We start from the raw sequence: 27,500 nt of genomic DNA on the forward strand, positions 1-27,500 counted from the left end.
TTTCAAAATCTTACATCTGAATTGATCATTGCAGGCACGCTTCAACAGTTCATTCTATCAGTTAAGACATCAAGGCACAAGGGAGGCAAGGCCTTCAAGACTCACTTGTGATACACTTTTTTTTTAAATAGAATTGTTAAAGTGTGTTCTGTATTTGTTATTATAAAGCTTCGGGTTTAAAAAAAAAAAAAAAGAAAAAGAAAGAAAAGAAAAGTCCTAACCAGATTCGAACCCCGCGTGTTCAGGTGAGAAGAAGCTGTCTTACCCATTACACTATCGTGGCTCCTTAACTGACGTTCTAAAATTTAATATTTGAACATACCTTTTTAAAGGGTGATAAATCGATTGCGGTATTCGCAGTGAGAACGCTGTTTAAATCATATTATTCTGGTGTATCTTGGGCATTCAAAAAATATTTAAGGGCAATAAAAAAAATTATTTTTAAGTCCGCGGTAAAGGAGACGTGGCTATCGCCGCAATCACACTGCAACATTTAGCCGTTTTCTCTAGATCTAGATAGATGTACAAGTTTAGTTACACCCGCCGGGAATGTAGTACGACACGGTCGATTCAATTTCTCTTTTATGTTCATTCTAGTTTATAGTTTTAAAGTTAATGTGAAAATTTAGTGTTTTGTTAAACTAATAACACGTAGGGCCAAGTACAAGTATTTCTAAACGTCGAATGAAGTGAAAAGGACTTCATTTTGAGAAAAGTCAAGACTGGAAATTTTTACGTTTCATCAATTCAAGGGTATTAACTCGCATGGTTTACAATTTTTAACTGTGAATTCCGACTGATTCTGTGGATATTTCATGGCAGTTTGGGGCATAATCCAGTAAGTGATGAGGCGTTCACAAATTTTTCTCTGGATAAATATTTAACGGTCTCCTTCTCCAACTTTCCATCACATGTTATCGTGTATTGTCCATTGAATACAGGATTGAACGGGCAGGTCAACAACTTGAAACAAAATGGCGTCGTTCACGTTCGCGAAGAATATGAGCACGCGCTTTGAATATCTATAAATATGTGTACGCAATTGATTTTTGCCCATGACCTTCAAGGCTCAGCCAATAGATCTATAATGTCCACTCGTCCTACTGATTTTGGTATATTCCGAAAAAGACCACTTAGGCAAAAGAACATAGTGAAAGCCCTGTACACTGACAGTAAAACACACAAGCTTTTTATGTATTGAGTATAATTTCAAAATGTAATGTTTAAGATGAGAAAGATCAGTTTAAAGCAAATTAAGTCCCCTAACATTAATTACAGATTAATTTCCCTTCTTTACTATCTGCACCAAAACGTTTGCAAAATAAATATAACTTCCATGCTTAGCAAAAGAAGTTCGTGTTTAAACAAAAAATGATAACAGTGACTGCTCTTGTTGTTGTGTCAGAATATCAGATCAAAGTGCCAGTTTAGAGAATTAAAAAAATATAACAGTAAATGCAGTTTGCATATAATTTGACTTCTTTTTTTCTTTTCTTTTTTTGTGCCCATCCCAGAGGTGCAATATTGTTTTAAACAAGATGACTGAAAGAACTGAAATTTTCCTATTTTTATACCTAATTTGGTGTCAACTGACAAAGTATTTGCAGAGAAAATGTCAATGTTAAAGTTAGACACACACACACACACACACAGACAGACAACCGAACACCGGGTTAAAACATAGACCCACTTTGTTTACACAAGTGAGTAAAAAATGAAACGAAATAACTTTATATTGATATAATTACATTGATTTGATAAAAACTAATGAGAAGAACAGTGAGAAGAAGAAAGCTCGTTGGTTTTATTTCCCTGTGTGTGTGTATGTTGCGTGTGTGTGTGTGTGTGTGTGCGCGCGCGCGCGCGTTTTGTTGTTATTTGTGTGTGTGCGTGTGCGTGCGTGCGTGCGCTTGTCTGTGTGTGTATGTGTGTGTTTCATAAATGCAGGTAAAAAGCGCTTCACATTTCACTCCCCCTCCCCGCCCCGCCCCTTTCTCCCAACCTCTCCTCCACCTCCCACCCCCCACCCCCAGCACCCTCCGCCGCCCACCCACCCACCCACTCACACACACACACACACACACACACACACCTTCACACAGAGAAACACGTGTCAGAATACACTCGTCGCCCACCAGTGCCGCCATTGAACAAACACCCACCACCCGCCTACGACGAACTCGAGAAGACACATCCCTGCGACACATGCTCAGGTACTCACCCGCCCCCCCCCCTCCTCCTTCTAGATCCTCCATCCTTCCTCCCTCCACCCTTACTCCCCTCCACCCCACCCAACGCGTAACCCCCCCACCCCCCACCCCCACCCCGCCCCCTCCCCCCCTTACCCTCCCCCCTCTTCCCTTCAACACCAATCCACTCTCTCCCCCTCCAAACACCTCACTCCATTTTTCACTTCAACTTCACAAAAAAAAAAAAAAAAAAAAAAAAAAGCATCACCCTCTACTCCAGTATTTTCTTTCCATTGAACTGGAGCGCGCACACACACACACACAGTCAACAATGTCTGCCTGATCCACAATGTGATTTCCAGTCGGATGAATGTGTCGTGTCGTGTCATGTCGTGTCGTGTCGTGTCGTGTTGCGTTGCGCTGCGCTGCGCTGCGTTGTGCTGTTTTCCGTTGTGTTGTGTTGTGTTGTGTTGTGTTGTTTTGCTGTGCTATGTGATGTGGTGTGATGAGTTTTGTTGTCCTGTGCCGTAATGTGCTGTGATGTGATGTGATGTGCTGTGCTGTGTTGTGATGTGTTGTGTTCTGCTGCGCTGTGTTGTGCTGTGTTGTGATGTGTTGTGTTGTGCTGTGATGTGATGTGACGTGACGTGATGCTCTGAGCTGTGTTGTGTTGTGACGTGACGTCACATGACGTGACGTCACGTGACGTGCTGAGCTGTGTTGTGTTGTGTTGTGTTGTGCTGTGCTGTGCTGTGCTGTGCTGTGCTAAGATGTGACGTGACGCGACGCGACGCGACGCGGTGCGTTGCGTTGCGTTGCGTTGCGTTGCGATGCGTTGCGATGCGATGTGTTGAGTTATGATGTGACGTGACGTGACGTGAGTGTCGTGGTGTGACGTGACGTGACGTGACGTGATGTGATGTGATGTGCTGTGACGTAACGTGACGTGATGTGATGTGATGTGATGTGTTGTGTTGTGCTGTGATGTGACGTGACATGATGTGCTGAGCTGTGTTGTGTTGTGATGTGATGTGATGTGATGTGAGGTGAGGTGAGGTGACGTGACGTGACGTGACGTGACGTGATCTGATGTGATGTGTTGTGATGTGATGTGATGTGATATGATGTGACGTAATGTGCTGAGCTGTACTGTGTTGTGATGTGATATGATGTGATGTAATGTGTTGTGTTGTGCAGTGCTGTGTTGTGTTATGCTGTGATGTGCTTTGCTGTACTGTGCTATGCTGCATTGTGTCGTGGTGGTTCCCACACACAGGTAACCAACAGCGTGTACTCAGTCCTGTAGCGATGCATTCCACGGCCAGACGTGGCAAATGAACACAGCCAGACGTGGCAAACGAACACATTTCTTATTTACATTGCATCGCCATCATAAGACACAAATATGATGAGATACTGAAACGTCTCCTTTGGAAGACGAAGACGGAGGAGCAGGAGAAGGAGGGGGAGGGGGAGAGATAGACAAAGCAGGTTTAGAATGACAACAATAACATCAACAACAAAATGAAGAAAGGAAAGAATAAGAACAACAACAACAAAAGGAGGAGGAGGAGGAAGGTGAAGACGAAGAAGAACAACAACATCAGCAACAAAACGAAGGAAGGAAGGAGGAGGAGGGAGGAGGAGGAAGAGAAAGAGGAAGAGGAGGGAGGAGAAGGAGGAGGAGGAAGAGGAGGAGGGAGGAGGAGAAGAAGGAAGAGGAGGAGGGAGGAGGAGAAGAAGGAAGAGGAGGAGGAAGAGGAGGAGGGAGGAGGAGGAAGAGAAGGAGGAAGAGGAGGAGGAGGGAGGAGAAGGAGGAGGAGGAAGAGGAGGAGGGAGGCGGAGAAGAGGGAAGAGGAGGAGATAGACAAAGCAGGTTTAGAAGAAGAACAATGACAACAATAACATCAACAACAAAATGAACGAAGGAAGGAATAAGAAAAAAAAAACAACAACAAAAGGAGGAGGAGGAGGAAGGTGAAGACGAAGAAGAACAACAACATCAGCAACAAAACGAAGGAAGGAAGAAGAAGGAGGAGGAGGGAGGAGGAGGAAGAGAAGGAGGAGGAGGGAGGAGAAGGAGAAGGAGGAAGAGGAGGAGGAGGAGGAGGAAGAGGAGGAGGGAGGAGGAGAAGAGGGAAGAGGAGGAGGAGGAGGAAGAGGAGGAGGAGGGAGGGAGGAGGAGGAGAAGAAGGAGGAGGAGAAGAGGGAAGAGGAGGAAGAGGAGGAGGAGGAAGGTGGAGGAAGAGAAGGAGGGAGGAGGAGGAGGAAGAGGAGGAGGAGAAGAGGGAAGAGGAGGAGGATGAAGAGGAGGAGGGAGGAGGAAGAGGAGAAGGAGGAGGAGAGAGGAGGAGGAGGAAGAGGAGAAGGAGGAGGGAGAAGGAGAAGGAGGAGGAGGAGATCAAGAAGCAGAAGGAGAAGAAGGAGAGCAACAACAATAACAACAACAACAGCGGAAAGGAAGGAAGCAAGAAGAAGGAGGAGGAGGAGGAGGAGAAGGTGGAGGAGAAGAAGATGAAGAATTTAACTAACCCCATTCACATACACCAGCAAAAGCCAATCCCATACACCATTAAATGTGTAGTTACTGCTGAGACGTCCTGCTCCCTTTGTGGTCATTAGGAAGAAGGAGGATAAAGATGATGGTGATGATGTATAATAACGAATATGTTGAATAATTAAGATGGAATAAGTCGGAACGTTGGAAGAAATAAGTACTGTTACTCTTCTATTTCTGGGTTCTTTTTCTTCGTGCGCTCCCTCATTTCCTTGCATTATCAGCTGGTGGGCAGCGCAAGCAGCAGTGATTTGAAATGTGGTGTGCTTTTGGCTTTCCAAAAAAGACATCATTGTACTCTCTCTCTCTCTCTCTCTCTCTCTCTCTCTCTCTCTCTCTCTCTGCCTCTTCACTTTCCTAATCTGACAGCGAACAATCAAAGGCCTAGATAAAGAAGAAGAAGAAGAGGAGTAGGAGGAGGAGGAAGAGGAGGAGGAGGGGGAGGAAGAAGAAGAACAGGAGGACGAGGAGGAGGAGGATGAAGAAGAGGAGGAGGAGGAAAAAGAAGAAGAGGATGAGGAGGATGAAGAAGAAGAAGAAGAGGAGGAGGAGGAAGAAGAGGAGGAGGACGAGGGGGAGGAGAAGGAGGAAGAAGAAGAGGAGGAGGACGAGGAGGAGGAAGAAGAAGAAGAAGAGGAGGAGGGGAAAAAAAGAAGAGTAGGAGGAGGAAGAAGAAGAGGAGGAGGAGGAAGAAGAGGAGGAGGACGAGGAGGAAGAAGAAGAGGAGGACGAGGAGGAGGAGAAGGAGGAAGAAGAAGAGGAGGAGGACGAGGAGGAGGAAGAAGAGGAGGAGGAGGATGGAGAAGAAGAGGAGGAGGAAAAAGAAGAAGAAGAGGAGGAAAAAGAAGAAGAGGAGGAGGAGGAGGACGAGGAAGAGGAGGAGGAAGAAGAAGAAGAGGAGGAAGAAGAAGTACTAAAAGGAAAGCAACAACAACTGCATAACTACTGCCATTGCTGCTGATGTTTTCTGACGTCACTACCATTACTTTTACTGCAATTCCTACTGATTTTACTGCCAACAACGGCATTGCTGCTGTTGCTGCTGCTGCTGTTACGACTACTACTACTACCACTACTACTACTGGTGCTGCTGCTATACATCCTTCAACAACCACTGCCAACATGAAAAAGCACAACCACCACCACCACACCACTATGACTTATGCTGTTGACACTTCCTACGAATTTCGCTCCAGTTGCTGCTAACAACAGCATAACAACGACAATTACTACTACTATTGCTGCTGATGATGATGCTGTTATTACTGCTGCTGCTACTACTACTACTACTACTACTACTACTATTAAAAAAGGGAAAAGAGAGAAAAAGCAATACCTCTTGTCCGGTAATTAGAAATATTAATATCGGTGTTAATGCTGTTGCTACTGTTGGTACTACTACTACTACTACTACTACTACTACTACTACTACTACTAAAAAGAGAAAGAAAGAAGAAACAATACCTTTTGCACGGTAATTACAATTACTGCTGAAATCAGTGTTGTTGCTGTTTCTGCTGCTGTTTCTGCTGCTGCTGCTGCTACTACTACTACTACTACTACTACTACTACTACTTTTCAACAACAAAAAAGATAATTAAAAAAAATATAAAAAGACAATGATAATACCTTTTGCCCTCTCTCCGAATTGAGCAGGCGTTTGAGTTCCTGTACTTCTGCATGGTCTCTTCCAAGTCGAATTCCTCGAGAATCCGACGGATGATCTCCTCCTGCTTGCGTTTCGTCTCGTCCGAGTACTGCTGCCCAGGAGCCATCCACGATCCCACGCCCGTCCTGTGGTGGTAGTCCTCCTGGACGTTGTCTGAGGACAGAAACATCTGCAGGGAGTCTTCATCCAGGCTCCTCTTCCTTCCTTGCTGCTTCTTCTCCTCTTCTCCTTCTCCTTCTTCTTCTTCTCCTTTTGTTCGCGTCTCCCAAGTTTGGGCGAGTCTTCGGTGTTCTGTGTGGTTTCGTTCTTCTGTGCTTTGTTGGTATCGTCTTTTTGTTGTTTTGGTGAACTCTTCGTTTCGTTTTGAGTGCGTTGTTGTTGTTGTTGTTCTTGTTGTTCTTGTGTGTCTTCTTCTTCTTCTTCTTCTTCTTCTTCTTCTTCTTCTTCTTCTTTGTCGTTGTTGTTGTCTGTGTCTGTTGGTGTTCTGTTTTGGGGTTTCGTTTTTGTTTCTCTGTGTTTATCTTTGTCTTCCTTTTTGGAATCTGTTTTCTTGTCACTGCGTTTATCTTTATCTTTGTCTTCCTTCTTGGAATCTGTTTTCTTGTCACTGTGTTTATCTTTATCTTCCTTCTTGGAATCTGTTTTCTTTTCACTGTGTTTATCTTTATCTTTGTCTTCCTTCTTGGAATCTGTTTTCTTGTCACTGCGTTTATCTTTATCTTTGTCTTCCTTCTTGGAATCTGTTTTCTTGTCACTGTGTTTATCTTTATCTTTGTCTTCCTTCTTGGTATCTGTTTTCTTGTCACTGTGTTTATCGTTATCTTCCTTTTTGGAATCTGTTACCTTTTCACTGTGTTTATCTTTATCTTTGTCTTCCTTCTTGGAATCTGTTTTCTTTTCACTGTGTTTATCTTTGTCTTTGTCTTCCTTCTTGGCATCAGTTTTCTTGTCACTGTGTTTATCTTTATCTTTGTCTTCCTTCTTGGAATCAGTTTTCTTGTCACTGTGTTTATCTTTGTCTTCCTTCTTGGAATCTGTTTTCTTGTCACTGTGTTTATCTTTATCTTTGTCTTCCTTCTTGGTGTATGTTTTCTTGTCACTGTGTTTATCTGTATCCTCAAGCTTGGTTTTCGATTTTGTTTCTCTGTGTTTATCCTCGTTCTTGGTTTTTGTTTCACTTTGTTTATCTTTGTTCTTGGATTTCGTGTTCCGTTCAGTGTGTTTGTCGTCTTTTCTGCCATCTTTATGCTTGGAGTCTACGTCGTTAGTTTCTTCTCCGCCGTGTTTCTTACTGCTTTTAGCGCTTTTTGCCTCCTCATCCGGTTGCCGAGATTTCGCATCCGACGCTTCCGTTTCCGGTCTTTCTTTCGCGCTTCCGGTTTCATCATTATTATTTTTAGGAGCCAGGGTTTCTGTTTCGCCATCATCTTTGTTTTGTTGGTTGTTATCCGAGTCTAGGGGAGCGGCTTTGCTCGTGCTCGTGCTCCTGCTGCTGCTGCTGTTGTTGTTGTTGCGTTTCTGCATGCTTTTCTTGGGTTTGCCCCCGGCTGCTTGGGTGGCTTGTGGCGACCTGGCACGCACGGAGCGCGACTGTTTGGATGTGATCCCCCTGTCGGGAGACGAGCCTTTGGTGAACGGTGGTGGGGGGCCGCCGGGGTGAGGTTGGCGGCTTTTGGTGGGCGGCTGTTTAGTGCTCATTTTATTATTTTGTTTGTTTTTGTTTTTGTTTTTTGGTTTTTTTCACTTGTAGTCCACTTGTCACTTGTCACGGGGGGCCCCCGCGTCACCGCCAACAATACGGTCGTCTCACGATCACCCTGTGACAGGCTGTGTGTGTCAGCAAGTGCAGGGCAGGATCCTCATAGTTATACGAGTCTACACAGCATGCACCAAGGGGTGCTCACAATGCCGCTGTTGTTTCAAGGGTGGGAGGGGGAGGCGAGAGAGAGAGAGAGAGAGAGAGAGAGCAATAAAAAGAAAGCTGGCCGTCTTTTTCCCCGACTGTTGTGCGTTGTGAGAGATCCGACACTGTGTGATTGATCGACACGTTCGTGCCTAATCGTTCAGGAATGTTCATTGACCTTTCGCCATTGTTAATAGTTCGAGAGAGAGATTGCAGCGTTATTATGGAGGAGTAAAAAAACGGAGGAAAAACAAAATAAACAAAATATCACCTCCACGGATGGAAATCGTTGTTCTCGTGTTGTTGCAATGGTTTGAGCTCAACGTGTCACATTAGTAATGCACGCCTAAATGATAATGTCATATTTCAGAAATATAGAGAGAAAAAAATTCTTTGCAATATAAGATAAAGTGTGGTAATTAAGAACTGCACTCTGCAAAATAGATTCAGGATTATTTCAGATATCATTTAGGGTTGGGTTGGTTGTTTGTTGTTTTGTTGTTGTTGTTTTGGGTTTTTTCTTCTTTTTTCAGTTTTTGCACTTCGATATAGCATTACGGTTCCCTCGGATATTAAGTTACTAGCACATTGTTATGCTATTTATACCCATACGCTTTGTTGTTCATTACAATCTTTTGGAGGTGTCTTTTCACATTTTGGTGATTTTAGACTTGCTCTGAATGAATATAAATGTGATTTTGCGTTTGTTTTCTATAATTATATAAGAACAAAATTATTCATTCGAAATTTTAGTATGATTCTTATTGAAATGCTTCACACGGTCAACATAGTAGTTTATCAACAGGCGGATCGTTCATGAACGATACTGTACATTGTTCATCCAAACCTAGCTTTCTCTACTCGAGGCAAATGTTGTTTGAAAAAAAACTGTGAAAAATATTTTGCACGCTGTCTATTTCGACCTGTTAGACATCAACTTTCTCCAGCTTATTATGGGGTTAATTCATGTTCATGAAGATCGCAGAATGTTGAAGTTTAAAATTACATCCCCAAAAAAGATAGTGTGTGATTAGGTGGTGTCACCTGGACACACAATACACCACCGATCTCTGCCACAGAAAAAAACAACAACAACATCACAACACTATCATTTTTTAAAGAATTCAACTCTCAAATAGTTTTGTGCTTGTTGTTGTTGTTGCTGTTGTTTAGTAACAGACGAAGTCATGTTACATACATACCAGCTAGTGCAACGTACGACAACTTAAGACTTTTTTTATCAACATAAAATTAAAAACACAAACAGGATTACAACAGTGCAGCGGTGAAGACCAGAATACATATAACTTGCTGGTACTTTTTTTTTCTTTTTTTTTTCTTAAATAGCACGAGACACCTCTCCCTACACACAGTCCTAGTCTTCACGTTACACTTTGATCACCCACTCGCTGTGCAATGTGGGAAACTCTGTGTGAGAAACCAAGCAAGGCGCTGAGGTATCCAGCTGAACGCTGTCCCAGCCCTGACTAACGAACCCCTCCCCCACCTCTGATTTGTACCCTGGGCAAATCAAACAAGCAAACAAACAAAAAAAAAGAAAAAAAAAGAAGAAAGAAACGCCATTAATAATAAATATAGGGTTTCATGACACTGAAAATGTTTTTCGTTGAATGATTTTCTACTTTGTTCTGTTCTGTTCTAGTTTATCCTAGTCTAGTCTAGTCTAGTCTAGTCCAGCATTGTCTAGTAGGTTTCATGACATTTAAATGTATTCTTTCCTATTCTCTTCTAGTCTAGTCTAGTCTAGTCTAGTCTTTTACACGTATGGACGGTGTGGCTTACTGATTCCTCACCATTGATATTTACATTCTCTTTATTGACTAGGGGGATGGGGGGCGGGGGTGTCGTGTGTGGGGGTTAAAAATGTGTGAATATAGTTATGGGATGGGGGAGGGGTGAAAATGGTAGTTTCACGACGGGATAAGATACACAAGATCTACCATCACTCCTCTGCTTTGTTGTCTCCGCACAATCTCTGTTTTGTTTGATGTGTTATCGATTTATTCATGATACTCGTCTTCCCATCGGACAACACGTTCACACATGTAACACTACCACTTTTTTTTCTCTCTCTTTTTTTCCTCTCTCTCTCTCTCTCTCTCTCTCTCTCTCTCTCTCTCTCTCTTTTAACTTCATTTCTTTTTAGTGTAATAGGTTTGATCTTATTTCAGTTCTTTTTCTTTTTTTCTTTTTTTTGTGTGTGTGTATTTTTTAACCTTTTTTAATACTTTGCTTAAGCTAATTTGCTGCTCATATTTGTTTCAAAATGTATCTTCTTCTTTTTTCAGAGTAGTTGGGTTTATTTCCGGGTTTGGGGGTGGTTTTTTTTTGGGGGTTTTTTGTGTGGGTTTTTTTTTTTTTTTTTTTTTTTTGTATGCTTGTTTGTTTTTGTTTGTTGTTGTTTTTTGTTGTTTTTTTGTTTTTGTTGTGGGTTTGGTTTTTTTCTTACCTATGGTCCTTGAACTATCGTATGTTTTTTGTTTGATGTTTTTAATGGATGACAGCACATTTACATGTGTGTCCAAGTCTAATCTTAATCCCAGCACTGACATGATCTTCGACGTATAGTCTGTGTAAGCAATATGTTACGTTACCTAGTTTTTCGTAAACCTGCTTTTTGTAAACTTAGATAAAATAAAAACCTAAAATTGAGCTGTAGTTTGTTTGTTTTTTCCACAATGTTTTCATTCTTTAAAGATGAACTCTCGAAACTTGATTCTTTTTTTTTTCTTTTTTTTTTAAACGGATTTAGCAGAAATCCACAACCGTCCACTCAAAATGACTTTGCTTGCATGAATTTTGATTTCAATTTCTTCTTCAGACTAACAGGTGCGAAAATACTGACTGAAGATGTAATTTTTCGGTAGGAACCCCAAAATATACGCTCGGGGGGGCGAGACTGAGTAAGGGGCAGTTCGGTCCGTTAAACCGTCAGCACAAAAAAAAAAGAAAACCGTCATAATACTGACAATCAAATAGAAAGGCGATAATAATAATAAATCGATTTTTGGAATAGCAAATATATGATTGCACGTTCTGACCTGAAATTTTCCAGTTGCATTATGAGTAGCTTGATTGAATTTGGGAGTGGTTTGAGTGTGGGGATACGATTACTGGCACAAAAGGTGGAGTTAATTGAACTGTTGTCAGCAGATAATGCCCAGCCCCTGGCTGTTTCTACTGCACCAGAGAGCCGCAGAGAGTGTTACTGAAAATAAAAATTACTCTGCACTATCGGATCACCCCACTACTGCCTTTTGATTGACTGTCAGAGAGAGAGAGAGAGAGAGAAGGCGTGGGAGGTGTTTAAAAAAAAGTGTGTGTTTGTGTGTGTGTGTGTGTGGTCTTGTATATTTTGTATTGCTTTATTTTGCTTTATTTGTATTTATCATTTAATTCTATTTTCTATTCCAGATGTTCGCCTGAGAAGTCATCGTCCGCAATGTTGCCATCCTGATTATCTCGCTAGTCTGACCAAACATTTTGTCTAATTTCATTTCATTTCATTTCAAAATCCAGGTGAAGGATGGTATGTCGTATTCTTTCGTTTCTTCGCGGACTCTTTTCTTCTAATTTCCGCACACGAATTCCAATTGCTCAGTAGAGGGAAACATCAACTGAAATAACTAACTAAATAGTTATGTTCTCTCGATGTTACTTACGATCTTACAAGATTTATATCACTTCTTCAACATAGCTATCGCTCAGTAAACTAGATTAGCAGTAATAAATAAATAAATAGAAAAAAAAAGGAATAAACAAACAAATGCATAAGTGATTTCTTGAGTATATCCTCTTTCTCGTCAAATGTCCTCCACGTTTTCCAATGCTATAACCATCACCACACAGGGGGAGGGAGGGTGGGGGTGGGGGGTAAAAAAAAAAAGAGCGAAAACGAAAATCACCACTCTTTTAACACAGACTTTTTTCCGAAACCCTACAAAACAACAACCACCACCCTCTCACACTGGATCTGCCCACACTACTAGAAGAACTGGTCTGGTCGTCCACTGTCATCTAACAACGCGACGTGTGTTTGTCTGTAACGCCGATGAAAATAATACAGGAGGCCTACATCGATCACTTTCAATGTGCAACTGCTGTCTCTACTCCTTCCCCCGAGGGAAAACCACAGGTCGATGATTAGCTATAGCAACCGGGCGAAACAAACAAAAAGAAAAACAACAACAACAAAAAACCAACAAGAAAAAAACTTTCCAAAAGCACGCCTGTGTGTGTCTATATAAAATGGTCCTACTTGGGTCCTGTCCTTATGTAGGGTTGTGAATTTGACAACGTTCTCGGTGTGAAAAAAAAACAAAAAACAAACTCGATATAAATGATTGGTGCAGCTTTTCTCAACAAAATAAAATAAAATATAATGAAATAATAAAAATATTAATAAAGTCTGACAATATATTCAGTCACAAAAGACAATGCGTTTAGAAATGGAATGAGTATAAACCTGACTAAAACTTTGGTGCACCTATATATGAATAAACCAGCAACAACAACAAAAAATCCATTTTGACAGCAACACATCCCGTCACATGATATACTGCATGAATTAAATAAACAAATAAAGTGGGTTTTTTGTGTTTTTTGTTTGTGGTTTTTTTGTTTGTTTGTTTGTTTGTTTGTTTTTTGCTTGTTTGTTTGTTTAAGGAATAACAACAAACGTTACACGATCTTTGATAATTACTGATACTTTCATCTTGCACCGGAGTTTAACACCTTGACTGCTAAACCGTGAGGAGAATGAAATCGGTGTGGAAAACCTTTTGAAGTACAAGCAAGCAAGTAATTCAATCCAAAGAGGAGGGTAAAGAAGTCCAAATATAGAATGGTGACCGGCATCCTGATCTGTACGCTGATCTACATCACAGTGAGGGGACATCTTCTTCTTCTTCTTCTTCTTCGTTTGTGGGCTGCAACTCCCACGTTCACTCGTATGCACACGAGTGGGCTTTTACGTGTATGACCGTTTTTACCCCGTCATGTAGGCAGCCATACTCCGTTTTCGGGGGTGTGCATGCTGGGTATGTTCTTGTTTCCATAACCCACCGAACGCTGACATGGATTAGAGGATCTTTAACGTGCGTATTTGATCTTCTGCTTGCATATACACACGAAGGGGGTTCAGGCACTAGCAGGTCTGCACATATGTTGACCTGGGAGATCGGCAAAATCTCCACCCTTCACCCACCAGGCGCCGTCACCGTGATTCGAACCCGGGACCCTCAGATTGACAGTCCAACGCTTTAACCATTCGGCTATTGCGCCCGTCACAGTGAGGGGACAACCTTTATCACTGCCGAGTGAAGTGCTCAGCAGCAGTCAAAGAGTAAAAAAAAAAAAAAAAAAATGGGTTCATTGGAACAAATGCACAGCTGTTGAGTGACAGCCGACATTCCTTCAGAAGATATCCATGCAGTGTGTTCTTCAGCGTTGAAGAGAGAAGACTGTGCTGATTGGCTGAAACCACGGTAAGACGTGGGGAGAAAGGGCTGTCTTACCTTCAGTTTTCAGTTTCCGTTTCTCAAGGAGACTGTCATTGCGTTCGGACAAATCCATACATACGCTACAGCACATCCGCTAGGCAGATGCCTGACTGCAGCATTAATTACCCAGCGCGCTTAGTCAGAGGCCTTGAGTGCGCGCATATATAGCATTTTGTGTACCTGTCAGAGTGGATTTCGTCTGCAGAATTTTGCTGCTGCAGGACACTTTTGTTGCCATGGGATTTTTTTTTTTCTGCGCGTAAAGCGCATGCTGCACACAGCAACCTCGGGTTATCGTCTCATCCGAATGACCAGATTTTCCTGTCAAACTTGGGAGAAAGGGCGCGAGAGCCGGATTCGAACCCTGACCTTCACTGACTTTCTGTATTAACCATTCTGCCACCTTCCTCGTCGAGTGCCTTAGTACAGCGTTAGCTTCATACACACATCAACAAAACACACACACACACACACACACACACACACACAAAGGGGGAGAGGGGGAGATGCGGGGGGGGGGGGGGGCAACAGAACAAAAGCAACGGCTGTAACTTGCTACCAGTTTGACATGATGATTATACAAAGGTTCTCCCCCCACCCCATCCCCACACCCATCCTCCAGCAACTTTTTTTTCCATAGGAAGAAGTGGTTATAAAGAGGACATTTGACAATAATACAAGTATTAACTACTGGGGAAAAGAAACCATTGGCTTATAAAAGTTCCATTGCACATCAAATCTGGATACTTTTTTTTTACATACGCATTATGCCGTTCAATTTTATACCTCGCATAAAGCCGTTTTAGAAAGGCATGCAGACCTGGTGTGCATTTTTCAATTTTGCGTCCCCCTTATTATTTGTTTCGCCTGAAACATGTGACAGCTTTACGTATCCACATAAGGACAGCTTTACGTATCCACATAAGGACAAACACCCACTTCAGATACCCCAACACATCCAACCGTTACTTTCAACCGCTGGCTTTGCTTGCGCATGGTCTGTGCGCATGAACTGGAAGAGTTTCGGTTTGCATCCCCATCCATCCCCATCCCCATCCCCCCACCCACACCCACACTCGCATCCTTCTCCGCCCCTCACCCAACCCTCACGGACTCTCCCACACCCTCACCCTCTACACTGACACACACACACACACACACCCTTCGTTGTGCTAGTTAGTGAAGTGGGGAAGTGACATCGTTTTGTTTTGTTGTCGCTGGCAACGTAGTAAACACGTTGGAGTTTGATGGTTTATTCCTTTCTTTTGTTGTTGTTTTTCGTTTGTTTGTTTGTTTGTTTGTTTGTTTTCTGTGCACTTTCCCCCTTTGTTTAAACGTGCGGTCGGTGGGGCGGGGGTGGGGGAAAAAGTGGTGGTGTGCAGGGAGGGGTGTGGGGGTGTGGGCGGGACAGTGGTGGTGTGCAGGGAGGGGTGTGGGGGTGTGGGCGGGACAGTGGTGGTGTGCAGGGAGGGGTGTGGGGTTGGAGAGGAGGAGATTGATGGACAGGAAGGGGGAGTGGAAGGGGGGATGGGGGGGGGGGGGTTGAGTGGGGGCAACTGAGACTGCATGGCCTGTTCCGTCTGTGTGTGTGTGTGTGTGTGTGTGTGTGTGTGTGTGTGTGTGTGTGTAATTGCGTGTGCATGCATGCAAGCGTGCGTGTGTGTTTGTGTGTATGTGTGTGTGTGTGTATGTGTGTGTGTGTGTGTGTGTCCTACTTCTGTCTCCATCCTTTCTATCTTTCTGTCTGTCTGTCTGTCTGTCTGTCTGTCTGTCTCTCTCTCTCTCTCTCTCTCTCTCTCTCTCTCCCTCCTCCTCCTCCTCCTCCTCTCCCTCTCCGCTTCCTCCTGCTCCACCTCCTCCTCCCTGTCACCCCTGCGCCTTGATTGCCTTTGCAACCGAAGCGTGAAATGAAAGCACTCAGATACAGAGAGAGACAGAGATAGTAAGAGAGAACGAGAAACAAGAGGTTGAGAGACAGAGGAAGACTGAAACAGAGAGACTGGAGGTGGAGAGCGAGAGAGAGAGAGAGAGAGAATGAGGGAGGGGGCGGAAGACAGACAGACAAACAGACAGAGAGACGGAGAGGGGGACAGACAGACAGACAGACAGAGAAAGGGAGAGGAGGACAGACAGACAGACAGACAGAGACGGAGAGAGATGGGGAGAGAATGGGAAGGAGAGATAGTGACCAAGACAGAAAGACTGAGAGACAGAAAGTGCGAGACAGAAAGATGGAAGGATACAGAGACGGACTGAAAGAAAGAGTGTGTAAGACAGAGAGAGAAATAAGCAGAGGGAGACAGAGAAAGACAAAAACAGAACAGAGACCCAGACAGACAGAAAGACCTCAGATGAAATTTCAACAATCTAGACGAAAGACATATGATATACTGGCCAGCTAGCACCTCCCTCCCCCACGCCCTTACCTTCCCGCCCTCCCAAACTTCCCCCTCTTCTCCTCGCTCCCCTTACCCACACCACCAGCCTTGCCCTAGTCTATTCAACCACCACCACCACCATCACTACCACCATTCAATAAATCATTCACTGGTTACCATGGCGCAAAAAGGCGGACAGACACGTTGACAAGACTGAGAACAAAACGATTTTTCCATTAAAGGCAACACACACACACACACACACACACAGGTAGCGACTGACCCGTGACGATACAGGGTTGGTTCAAACAGAACTGGCAACAGAGGAAAACTTGTTCACTTGGCAAGCTGGACACAGAGAGACGTGGAGATGGAGAGACAGGGGGGGGAAGTGGTCGGGGGAGGTGGGGGTAAAGCGAGGAAGAGAGGGACAGAGAGAGGGAGACAGAGACACACACACACACAGAGGGAGGGAGACAGAGGAACAGAGACACAAAGACAGAAAGAGGGTGGGGGGAGGGGCGGTTCAATAATGAATGAGTCTTCTTTGCAAAGGTGGTCCATAAACTCAGTTATACCTTGTTTCTGAAACGATGCTGGTCTATGGGGCTGCTTGTTTTTGCTTGATGTGCATCTTTGTTTTCTTTCTTTCTTTCTTTCTTTCTTCCTTCCTTCCTTCATTCCTTCCTTCTTTGTCATTTTGTTTGTTTGTTTTCTCTCCCACTTTCTCTGACCAGTGCCTGCTTGCTATGAAGATCTGTTTTGTGTGTCAGGGACTACCTTACAACGCTATGCACTCTACGTTTCTTTCATAAAAACAACTATCAGAAAATGTGTTGGAAGGAAGAGAGATAAAAAAAGAAAAAGACAGAAAGAGAGAGAAATAGACCAAAAAAGAGAGACACAGAGGGACGAAGGGTGATATACAGATAGATGACAGAGACAGAGCTAGAGATACGAAGACAGACACTCAGAGAGATAGACGGAGACAGAGACACAGTCATAGACAAACAGAAAGAGAAGTCAGCAATCCAGAGGACAATGATATCATTATTGTAGCCAACCAACACCCCCCCCCCTTCCCCCCAACCAATCGCCATCATCCCCCATCCCGAATTCCCTGCTACCTCTCACCATTCACAAACCAGCCCAGCATACCCCCATCCACCCACCCCAGTGTAAATCATTCACTGGTAACCATGGCACGGACACGAGTGTCAACAAGACTGAGAACAAAACAGTTACAGTTTTTGCATTCTGTCAACACACATGCACGCACGTAGGTGCGCGCACACACACACACACACACACATGCACGCATGCACGCACGCACGCACGCACACACACACACACACACACACACACACACACACACACGCTGGTGGTATTTGACCCGTGATAAAAAAGGGATGGTTTAGACTTGAGTCTTTTACATGTGTATGTGTGCTTGCTTGCTATGGAGGTGCATTTATATGTTAAGGACGATGTGACAATGCTGTGCATTCTACACGTCATTTCATAATAATAATAATAATGATGAAACAAATTTTAATCACAAATTGCATTGGATAGAATAAATAAAAACAAAAGAGACAGACAGACAGAAAGAAAGAGAGACACAGAGGGACGAAGCGTGATATACAGATTAGCTGACAGACAGAGATAGAGATACAAAGACAGACACACAGAGAGATGGACAGAGACAGGGAGACAGTCACAAAAAAAGAAAGAGACAGACAGACACACAGAGACAGACAAACAGAAAGAAAGACACAGAGGTACGAAGGGTGATATACAGATAGATGACAGAGAGATAGAGATACGGAGACAGACAGAGAGACAGACAGACAGGGAGATAGTCAAAGACAAAAAGAAAGAGAAGTCAGCAATCCAGAGGACAATCATATCAATATTGTAGCCAACCAACACACACACACCCCCCCTCCCTCCATCACCATCCCCCATCCCGAATTCCCTGCTACCTCTCACCACTCACAAACCAGCCCAGCGTACCCCCATCCACCCACCTCAGTGTAAATCATTCACTGGTAACCATGGCGCAGACACATGCGTTGACAAGACTGAGAACAAAACGGTCACAGTTTTCGCATTCTGTCAACACACACGCACGCACGTAGGTGCACACGCCCTCACCCACCCACCCACCCACACGCACACGTGACAACACAGGGATGGTTTAGATTGACAACAGTGGAAAACTTGTCCGGTGAGAGAGAGAGAGACTGACAGACAGACAAACAAACACATACACAGGCAGAGAGAGAATGGGGGTTGATGGCTCAATAATGAATGAGTCTTTCACATATGTGGTCGACTAACTCTATTATACTTGGTTTCTAAAAAGTTGGTGGTCTGTTAGGGCTGCTTGTTTTCTTTGATGCATGTCTTGTTTTCTCTCTTTCTTTTCTTTCTTTCTTTCTTTCTTTCTTTTTTCTCACTCACGTTCTCTGGCGTGAGCAGCGTGTGCATGCTTGCTATGGAGGTTCATTCGTGTGTTGGGAACTACATGACAATGCTGTGTACTCTCGGCTTCCTTTCATAAATGAAAAACATCAGAAAATGTTGGAAAAGAAGAGAAAAAAAATGAGATAGAGACAGAGAGACACAAAGGGATGACGAGAGAGAGAGGGGGAGGGAGGGAGAGAGACAGAGGGATGAAGAGAAAGACAGAGAAAGAGAGGGAGAGAAAGAGACAGAGAGACTCTGAACTCGGGATGGTTTAACTGTGAAGTTATTCACCCATACAATGGAGTGAATGTAGCAAACCAGAGAAAGAGACAGAAAATCAAAGACAGACAGACATACAGACATAGACAAAGGGTGACAAAAAAGCCATTAATATTGTTTTATCCTTTGTTTCTTGAAACAACGTAGCTACCAGGCCCACAGTGCTCCATCGGAAGAGACTTTGAACAGTACAAATAATAACACTGCTTGGAAACACCGTGGGGACAAAAAAAATCATACCATACTACAGAACATATACAGCGCATTGATAGACAAGAAAAGCAAGGCTTTCTGAGACTTCTGTGTGATTCTTATTGAATGTACTATACATGACACTGTAGATGAAATGAGCTACTATACAAATCATCATGTCTACAGTTAAGGTGAATTTAAAAATGAATATGTATATATATATATATATATATATAGATAGATAGATAGATAGATAGATAGATATGTGTGTGTGTGTGTGTGTGTGTGTGTGTGTGTGTGTGTGTGTGTGTAACACAAAAGAAGTGGGTGGTTTGCATTATACTCCCTGTTCGGCTTATGGAACTTACCATGTCAAACTGATGCAAACTATGCCTATCAGCTGGTCTAATGTCGAGGCTAACGCAATACTAAGATGCCTCTGCCAGGCCAATCATCTGCTCAGCCAGTCAGTGCAATTCTCTGCCTTCAATGCTGAACAGTCATTCCATGGCCAACGAAAGAGACCCAGTGTGAACAACCACAGCAAGAAGAACGGGGAAGGATATGTGGACATTTGAGCGTGACATGGTAAGTATATTTAGCCAAACACTGAGCACAGCATAAATTCCCCAGTTTGGTGTCGTACACTGTACCATGTCAAACTGATGCAGAATTCAAAGCAAAAAGAGGAAAGCACAGACTTACTGGCTCGCGTGGGGAAGCCATTGTAACAGTACCAGCTGTGTTAGCTGCGACTGACGAAGAAATTCCCCCTTGGAACCATCATCCCTGGGTCCAATGGAAATCCACGAGACAGATGCTGATGAAGGGATTCATCGAACGCCAGTAGGCTGCCTCCAGAAAATGCCGAAGGAAGCACAGAGTGCTTTAAAGGCCACGGAAGTGGCTATGGCCCGCTCTTCATGTACTCTCAGATTCTAGTAAGTAATTAGTGTCTCTCGAGGCCCTGAGAGTATGCCTTCACAATGCCTTGAGAGACAAAACGAGAAATGGTGTCAGCTGTGACGCTTTTCTTGTACTTCTCATTCACTGACGTTCAGAAGACGTCCCTGAGATGAAACTCTACGGCGAGATCTCTCCCAGTACTACTTGAGACACCTGACTGAACACAGAATCCGATACCTCATCCTCCATTGGATAAGATGTCAAAGACAAGAGTCTGATCCTCAGAGAGATTGAGTGCAGGCACCTCGGGGTCTTGGTTCTTTGACAGAAAACGTTTCCCCTCCGTCCCCCATCCGGGCAGATCTGTTTCGTTGAGCCTCCCTCACCCCCACCCCCCAATTCCCACCCACCCCCTACACACACGATACGTTTCTCAGAGGAGTTGAACCCAGACACTCTGACGGTGGGTGGGAATTAAAGAGATGAAAACCACCCCAGTTTCAAGGGTTGAAATCAAATCAAATCAAATCAAAATTACTTATTAATCCACGTGGAAATTCATTTGTGCAATCACAGGCTCGTTACAAATGCATACATGATATGATCAGACACTAAAAAATATTGAAAAATATATCAAGATTAGACAAATATAACAAAAACAAAAAAAAACAGTAACTGTCGACAGGCCCCCTGCCACACACACACACACACACACACACACAGAGAGAGTCTCAAGGGTTCGGCCATCGCGTGGGGGTGCACTGCAGGCCATAATAATGACAGCAGAATAAGTCAGAACCCACGCTTCGAACCCCACAGCGAGAAAAGGACAGGAAAGCAGGATAATCAGGGCGCAAGAAAGGAACGAGTCAAAAATAACCGACCACCAGCGAGATCGAATCGAACGTCAGTACTGACGCAAAGAAGGCAAACGGAAGCCGGCGTTGCAAAACAAAAATGAAACAATCAATGCTTGAAAGTCGGGGGTGGGGTGGTGGGAAGAACGTGAAGGCGAGACAAAGCATAAACCTGTCAGGCTTGTCGAGTTCGTGGTGGTTGGTCCAAAGAAATGGCAATTCAGGGCTGAAGGCAGGGAACTGCGCTGGTTGGCTGAGCAAACGACAGACGGGCTTGGCTGGAGGCATCTTAGTACTGCGTTCGCCGCCAAATGTGGCCAGTTGATAGATCTCTATAGGCCTTGTTCGCGCCAGTTTGACATGGAACAGTTTATGACACCCAAATATGATATTTATTTCATAATTATGTGAGTTGAATATCTAATTTCAGTATTAATGACACCTTGTGGTCTTTCTTACCAAGTCTGAAAATCTGTATATGTGTGTGTGTGTGTGTGTGTGTGTGTGTGTGTGTGTGTGTGTGTGTGTGTAGGGGGAAACAGAGAGAGACAGAGAGATACTGACACAGACACTGACACGTTTTTATTGACAACAGCCAATAGCCCTTCTGTCAAGGGGGTACATGAAATCAGTATCGTACACAAAAGACAACATAAGTGAATTCACATAGTAATTATGATAAGTCATTAATAGAAGAAGAAAATTACGTAAACAAGTTTCAGTTTCAGTAGCTCAAGGAGGCGTCACTGCGTTCGGACAAATCCATATACGCTACACCACATCTGCCAAGCAGATGCCTGACCAGCAACGTAACCCAACGCGCTTAGTCAGGCCTTGAGAGAAAAACAAAACAAAAACAAACAAACAAACAAGTAACTACACCGAGAGAGAAAGAGAGAGAGAGAGATTCGAAATGAGTCAAAGCCATAAAATGTCTTACTCTGACCATCGTCCACAATACGGACATGTCAACGAGATAATAAAAAAAAAATATATATCCTTTTGGAGTTTTGCCTCCAAAAACATTCACGGGTAGTTCAAACCAGAAACACGTACAAACCATATACTATTTTTTCAGTGCGGCAAGTGCCTACTCCTCTTAGAAGTACTTTACTTACGCTTGAGGAGAGCTGATACAGACCTTTTGTCTGTCTCTCTCCCTCTGTGTGTGTGTGTGTGTGTGTGTGTGTGTGTGTGTGTGAATGGCAATAGTGAGGGATGAACGATAAATATACACTTCTCTCATTTATTCATCTATCTATCTATCTATCTATCTATCTATTGACTGGTTTATTGATTTGTTTGTTTACTTATCCATTCATTCATTTATTCATTTATTTATCCATTCATTGCTTTTCGTTTTCTTTTCTTTTATGCACACACACACACACACACACACACACACACACACACACACACACACACACACACAAAATTCACCTTTGTACCATTCGATACGAATTCTTATCTCTCTGAATCACCTTTTCTTCATTCCTTCATTCCTTCTTCCTTCATTCATTGCTTCTCATTTTCTTTTGTTTTATGCACACACACACAAAAATTTCACTTTTTTACCATTCGATACGAATTTTTATCACTCTGACATAATAACTTTGACTCGTAATATGCACTTTTTTTTCCATTTATTCTTATGATATCATAAAGGCTTATGTATGGGGGGGGAAAAGAATCAGTATATAAATAAATAAACCAGCAAAGGAACAAAGAGTTCTGAATGGGTAATGAGTGGGGAAGGAAAGGCGGGTGGAAAGCATGGGGGTGTGGAGACGGGGGGGTGGGGGAGGCGGGGGGGGGGCAGGGTGGGATGGGAGTTGTTGGGGGGGGTGAGGGAAGAAAGAGACGCTGACAGAGACACAGACAGACAAGACAAGACAGGCAAACAGAGGAGCAGAAACAGATAGGAACAAGAGGGGCAGAGAGACACACCAACAGAAAAAAAGATTCAGGGGCAGAGATAGACAGGTAGATGGACAGACAGACAGACAGACAGACAGACACAGACACAGGCAGAGAAGCAGAGAATGAGAAAGAGAGAAACAGAAAGAGAGAGACGGAGGGAGAGAGGGAGGGACAGAGAGAGAGAGAAAGACGGAGGGAGAGAGGGAGGGACAGAGAGAGAGAGAGAGAGAGAGAGAAAGACGGAGGGAGAGAGGGAGACAGAGAGAGAAAGAGAGAGAGAAAGACGGAGGGAGAGAGGGAGGGACAGAGAGAGAGAGAAAGAGAGAGAGAAAGACGGAGGGAGAGAGGGAGGAACAGAGAGAGAGAAAGAGAGAGAGAAAGACGGAGGGAGAGAGGGAGGGACAGAGAGAGAGAAAGAGAGAGAGAAAGACGGAGGGAGAGAGGGAGGGACAGAGAGAGAGAGAAAGAGAGAGAGAAAGACGGAGGGAGAGAGGGAGGACAGAGAGAGAGAGAAAGAGAGAGAGAAAGACGGAGGGAGAGAGGGAGGGACAGAGAGAGAAACAGAAAGAGAAAGACGGAGGGAGAGAGGGAGGGACAGAGAGAGAGACACACAGAGAGAATCAAAATGAAAATGAGAGAGATTGAGAGGGTGGGGCAGGGTGAGGGGGGATGCAGACAGATAGACAGACAGAAACAGAGAAAGTGGGGAGAGGAGAGGAGATGAGAGAGAGAAGGGGGGGGGTGAGGGGGGGCAAAGAGAGAGAGAGAATGAGAAAAGAGAGACAGACAAACAGACATACAGAAAGAAACAGAGAAGAGAGACAAGAGAGAGAGAGAGAGCAGCTGGGGAAGTGTTGGATGATAGGGCGAGGGAGGTGGCGGTGGTGGTGTTGGTGGTGGTGGAGTGGAGCGGAGTGGGAGGAAAGGCGTGAGGACCTCCCTCTCTCCCTCCGTCTTTCTCTCTCTAAACAACTAAGGGACTTGAGTGCGTGCCGGGCGTGTCAACAACAAAAAGGGGGTCACTACGTGCGGACCTACCTCGTGTTAATTACTAAACTAACTATTCACAGAGCTCTAACGACACGTGTTTTGCCGTTGGCGGGGTGATGACATGACAAATGCCTGCGGGTCTCCTTACTGATGTAATACTAAAGCCATCACGTTGTGGCTTGACACTCAGTGGAGAGGGAGAGAGAGATGGAGGGAGAGACAGACAAACACAGAGACAGGGAGACAGAGACAGACAGAGAACTTGAAACAGGGAGGGAGAGGAGGTCAAACACACACAGAGGAGAGAGACACAGAGAGAGACAGACACACAGAGAGACACATTGAGGCAGGCAGAGAGTGGACTAGAGAGAAGAAGAGAGAGGGAGAGGGAGATTGAGACAGACACGCAGACACAGACACAGACACACACACACACACACACACACACAAAGGGGAGGGAGAGAGGGATGGAGGGGAGTGTGTTTTTCACTTGGTGATGCTCATGTCTTCAAACCATCTGAGTCCTCTCTCTCTCTCTCTCTCTCCACAGCCCCACCACACTTCCTCCCTCTCTCCCTGCCCCCCTTCCGCCCCCCCCCCTGCCCCCCCCCCCTGCCCCTCCCCCCCACACACACACAAACACACCACACCCGCACCCTCCCCCGCTCTCCCCACCACCGTCCACCTTCCCCCGTCCTCACCCTACCTTTGCTGTCGTTTTAGAAAACACGTGCAAACGCGAAAGAAATGCAAGGGCAGCAAAATTCCCAAATGGCAAAGATTCAGCCACAACAACAACAACAACAACACACACACACACACACACACACACACACACACGCATTCACGTGATCGATAGCGGAAGTCGGTTTCAGCATGTAGCGGAAACTACCTGACAACGCAGACGCTGGTTCGTGCCGATTCCCGGAAACATTGAACAAATTAGCCCCCCTGCTCTAAGAATAGCCTCTGAGACGGAAATTGGGGTTGGGTTGTAGGAGGGGGGCAAGGGCTGGAAGCAGGAAGGTTAAGATGGAGATATCCTTTTTTTCTTTTTTTGTATTCAGGTATTCCAGCTGTCATAAGGTGCATGTTTTAATTTTATTCACATTAAAAATGTAAAGCACGACAAATGTAATTATGCGTGCGCGTACGTGTGTGTGTCTGTGTCTGTGTGTGTGTGTCTGTGTCTGTGTGCGTGCGTGCGTGTGCCTATGTGTGTCTGTGCGTGAGTACGTGGGTGTGTTGTTGTTCACATATGACAGGGAATTTCCAGGCAAGTGACGTCAATGGTTGTCAGTTTCCGGAAGTGATCGAGAAAATCATTTCCATCGTTGAACGGTCAGTGGTGAGACAGACAGGCAGGCAGGCAGGCAGGCAGACAGGCAGGCAGGCAGACTGCCAGAGAGAGAGAGAAATAGACAGACAGACTGCTAGAGACTGACAGACAGACAGGGAGGCCGACAGAATGCCAGAGAGAGACAGACAGGCAGGCAGGAAGACATACTGCCAGAAAAAGAGACAGAGACAGAGAGAGACAGACAGACAGATAGACAGACAGACAGGCAAAACATAGGCAGATAGACTGCCAGAGAGACATGGGGGGAAGGGGGGGGGGAGAGAAACAAAGAGACAGACAGACATAGACAGACAGACTGCCAGATTTGCTTACGTGCTTTAATACATGGTGAATCCAGTTATTCGCGCGCGCTAGTTACGAGGGGATGAGGAAAAGCGATGCTCACCAATTAGATTTGTTTTTATGTTTAAAGTTTTATTTGCGGGGGAAATGCCATGACGCACATGATCAGAGCAGCATTTATTTATTTGTTTATTTATTTCCTTACTTGTTTATACGCGTATTGATTCATTCATTTATTCATCCCTGTGTTTGTTGATTGATTGATTGATTAATTGGGTCATTGATTCGTCCGTTCATGTACTTATCTATTTGCTTATTCATTCATCTGTCCATCTAATTTTCTGTTTGTATATTTACTTGTTCTATATTTGTCTGTTTATTCATTGATTATCTGATTCATTAATTGCTTTGTTTAATTCTACATTCGTTTATGTACTTATTCATTCAATCAAAATTTAGAGTAAGAACCATGGACATCGGGGGGGAACTGAGAAAAAAAAAGAAAAAAAAAGCTCAAGATTTATGTCTGCGCAAACTGTGAGGTGGAGGGATGGGGGTAGGAAGTGGGGGGAGGGAGGGGGGCGGGGGTGTAAGTGACACCAGTCGAGCCACCAACTCCAATTAACAGAGAGTGATTAGCGCGTGATCAATCTCACCTTTGGCTTCGAAGCGATCTGCTGTCTGATGTTTCAGCTTTCAATTTGATATGCATGCTCTCTCTCTCTCTCTCTCTCTCTCTCTCTCTCTCTCTCTCTCTCTCTCTCTCTCTCTCTCTCTCTCTCTCTCTCTCTCTCTCTCTATTTCACATTAACACAAACACGCACACAAACACATCCATTAATACTCCAGTTCGAGAGCAGTGAAAACATTGGAAGGGACAGAATTGCTTTCTAAAACTGGTTAAAGTGTCGGTATGAAAGTTGTTTCCCTTATTATTACATCAAACATACAAAATATCCTCCCCCCCCCCCCCCCCCCACCACCACCACCACCACCACCCCTGCTCACACACACACAAACACACATACACACGAACACACACACATACAAGAACTCACATATTGAGCACGCACGCACGCATGCATACACGCCCACACCCACACCCACACCCTTTGTATCGCGAACGAGCCGTTACATCCGCCAGATAATGCAAGGGAGATAACCGTGTCCCTAGACCATTTTCCTGTATCAATACAATGGTGTTCTTTCCCTTGTCACAAGTTTTGCTTGCCCCCCCCCCCCCCCCTCTCTCTCTCTCTCTCTCTCTCTCCTTTATCTCTCTCTACCACTGTATTTTTTCTGTCATCTTCTTGACAACCCACTTATTAACGTGCACGCATGTTTACAGACCCGGTGGAAGTCCTAACATTAGAACCACTCTCTCTCTCTCTCTCTCTCTCTCTCTCTCAGTACGATTAACTCTCTCCATACGAACGGCGAAAGAGACGACGTTAACACCGTCTCACCCCAGTTACCATCATCAAAATATTGCAAGCAGAAGGCTCATATACTGAAGAGGTGAATGTTGACAAAGAATACCACAATTCTGACGACGGAAGCTAAAGGTTGAGTCATTGAGACACCCACTTGACATCCGAGGGGTCTGTGTAGAGGAGAAGAGAGGACTGGCCGTACTGAGTGAGTTAAAACTCACTTCTTTTTAGATTCAATTTACTTATGGCATCTAGAAGTGAAAATATCTCAAGTAGCATGGCTTTATTTGTCTTCAAAGCACCAAGGCTGTTGTATATGAGTTCAGCTTAAGGTGTACTCTTATAAGTTTCGTTTGTACTACTTCTGTTGGGTTACGCTGCTGGTCAGGCATCTGCTTGGAAGATGTGGTGTAGCGTATATGGATTTGACCGAACGCAGTGACGCCTCCTTGAGCTACTGATATTGTTTACATTTGTTAAGAAGTTGCGCTCACACTATGATTGTTATTTTTTTACGATTATGTAATTCCCCCCTCAGACAGGTGCTATGTCTTAATTGAATAAAACATTCGCATTCGCGTTCGCGTTCTCTCT

The 27,500-nt window shown here is 44.2% G+C and overlaps 2 protein-coding genes across 3 annotated transcripts in view; both read right to left on the bottom strand.

Moving 5' to 3' along the window:
* The window catches only part of LOC143289891 (uncharacterized), a 56,429-nt gene that overhangs the window by 17,754 nt on the left and 11,175 nt on the right, over nucleotides 1-27,500 (bottom strand). For both annotated transcript variants that reach the window (XR_013056288.1, XM_076599102.1), the window contains exon 2: nucleotides 6,376-6,568. Coding sequence is in view for 1 of the 2 variants with exons in the window: in XM_076599102.1 (XP_076455217.1) it covers nucleotides 6,376-6,568 (193 nt within the window). In the remaining variant the exon portion in view is untranslated. The remainder of the gene's footprint in view (nucleotides 1-6,375; nucleotides 6,569-27,500) is intronic.
* On the bottom strand, nucleotides 6,933-9,669 carry LOC143289393 (uncharacterized). Its single transcript, XM_076598356.1, has 3 exons — nucleotides 9,521-9,669; nucleotides 7,024-8,751; nucleotides 6,933-6,946 (listed from the first exon to the last, which is right to left on the bottom strand). Exons 2-3 carry the CDS (start codon nucleotides 8,111-8,113, stop codon nucleotides 6,933-6,935), a joined length of 1,104 nt encoding a protein of 367 aa, XP_076454471.1. The 5' UTR covers nucleotides 8,114-8,751; nucleotides 9,521-9,669.

Source organism: Babylonia areolata, chromosome 14 (assembly GCF_041734735.1).
Source record: "Babylonia areolata isolate BAREFJ2019XMU chromosome 14, ASM4173473v1, whole genome shotgun sequence".
Taxonomy (NCBI): Eukaryota; Metazoa; Mollusca; class Gastropoda; order Neogastropoda; family Buccinidae; genus Babylonia; species Babylonia areolata.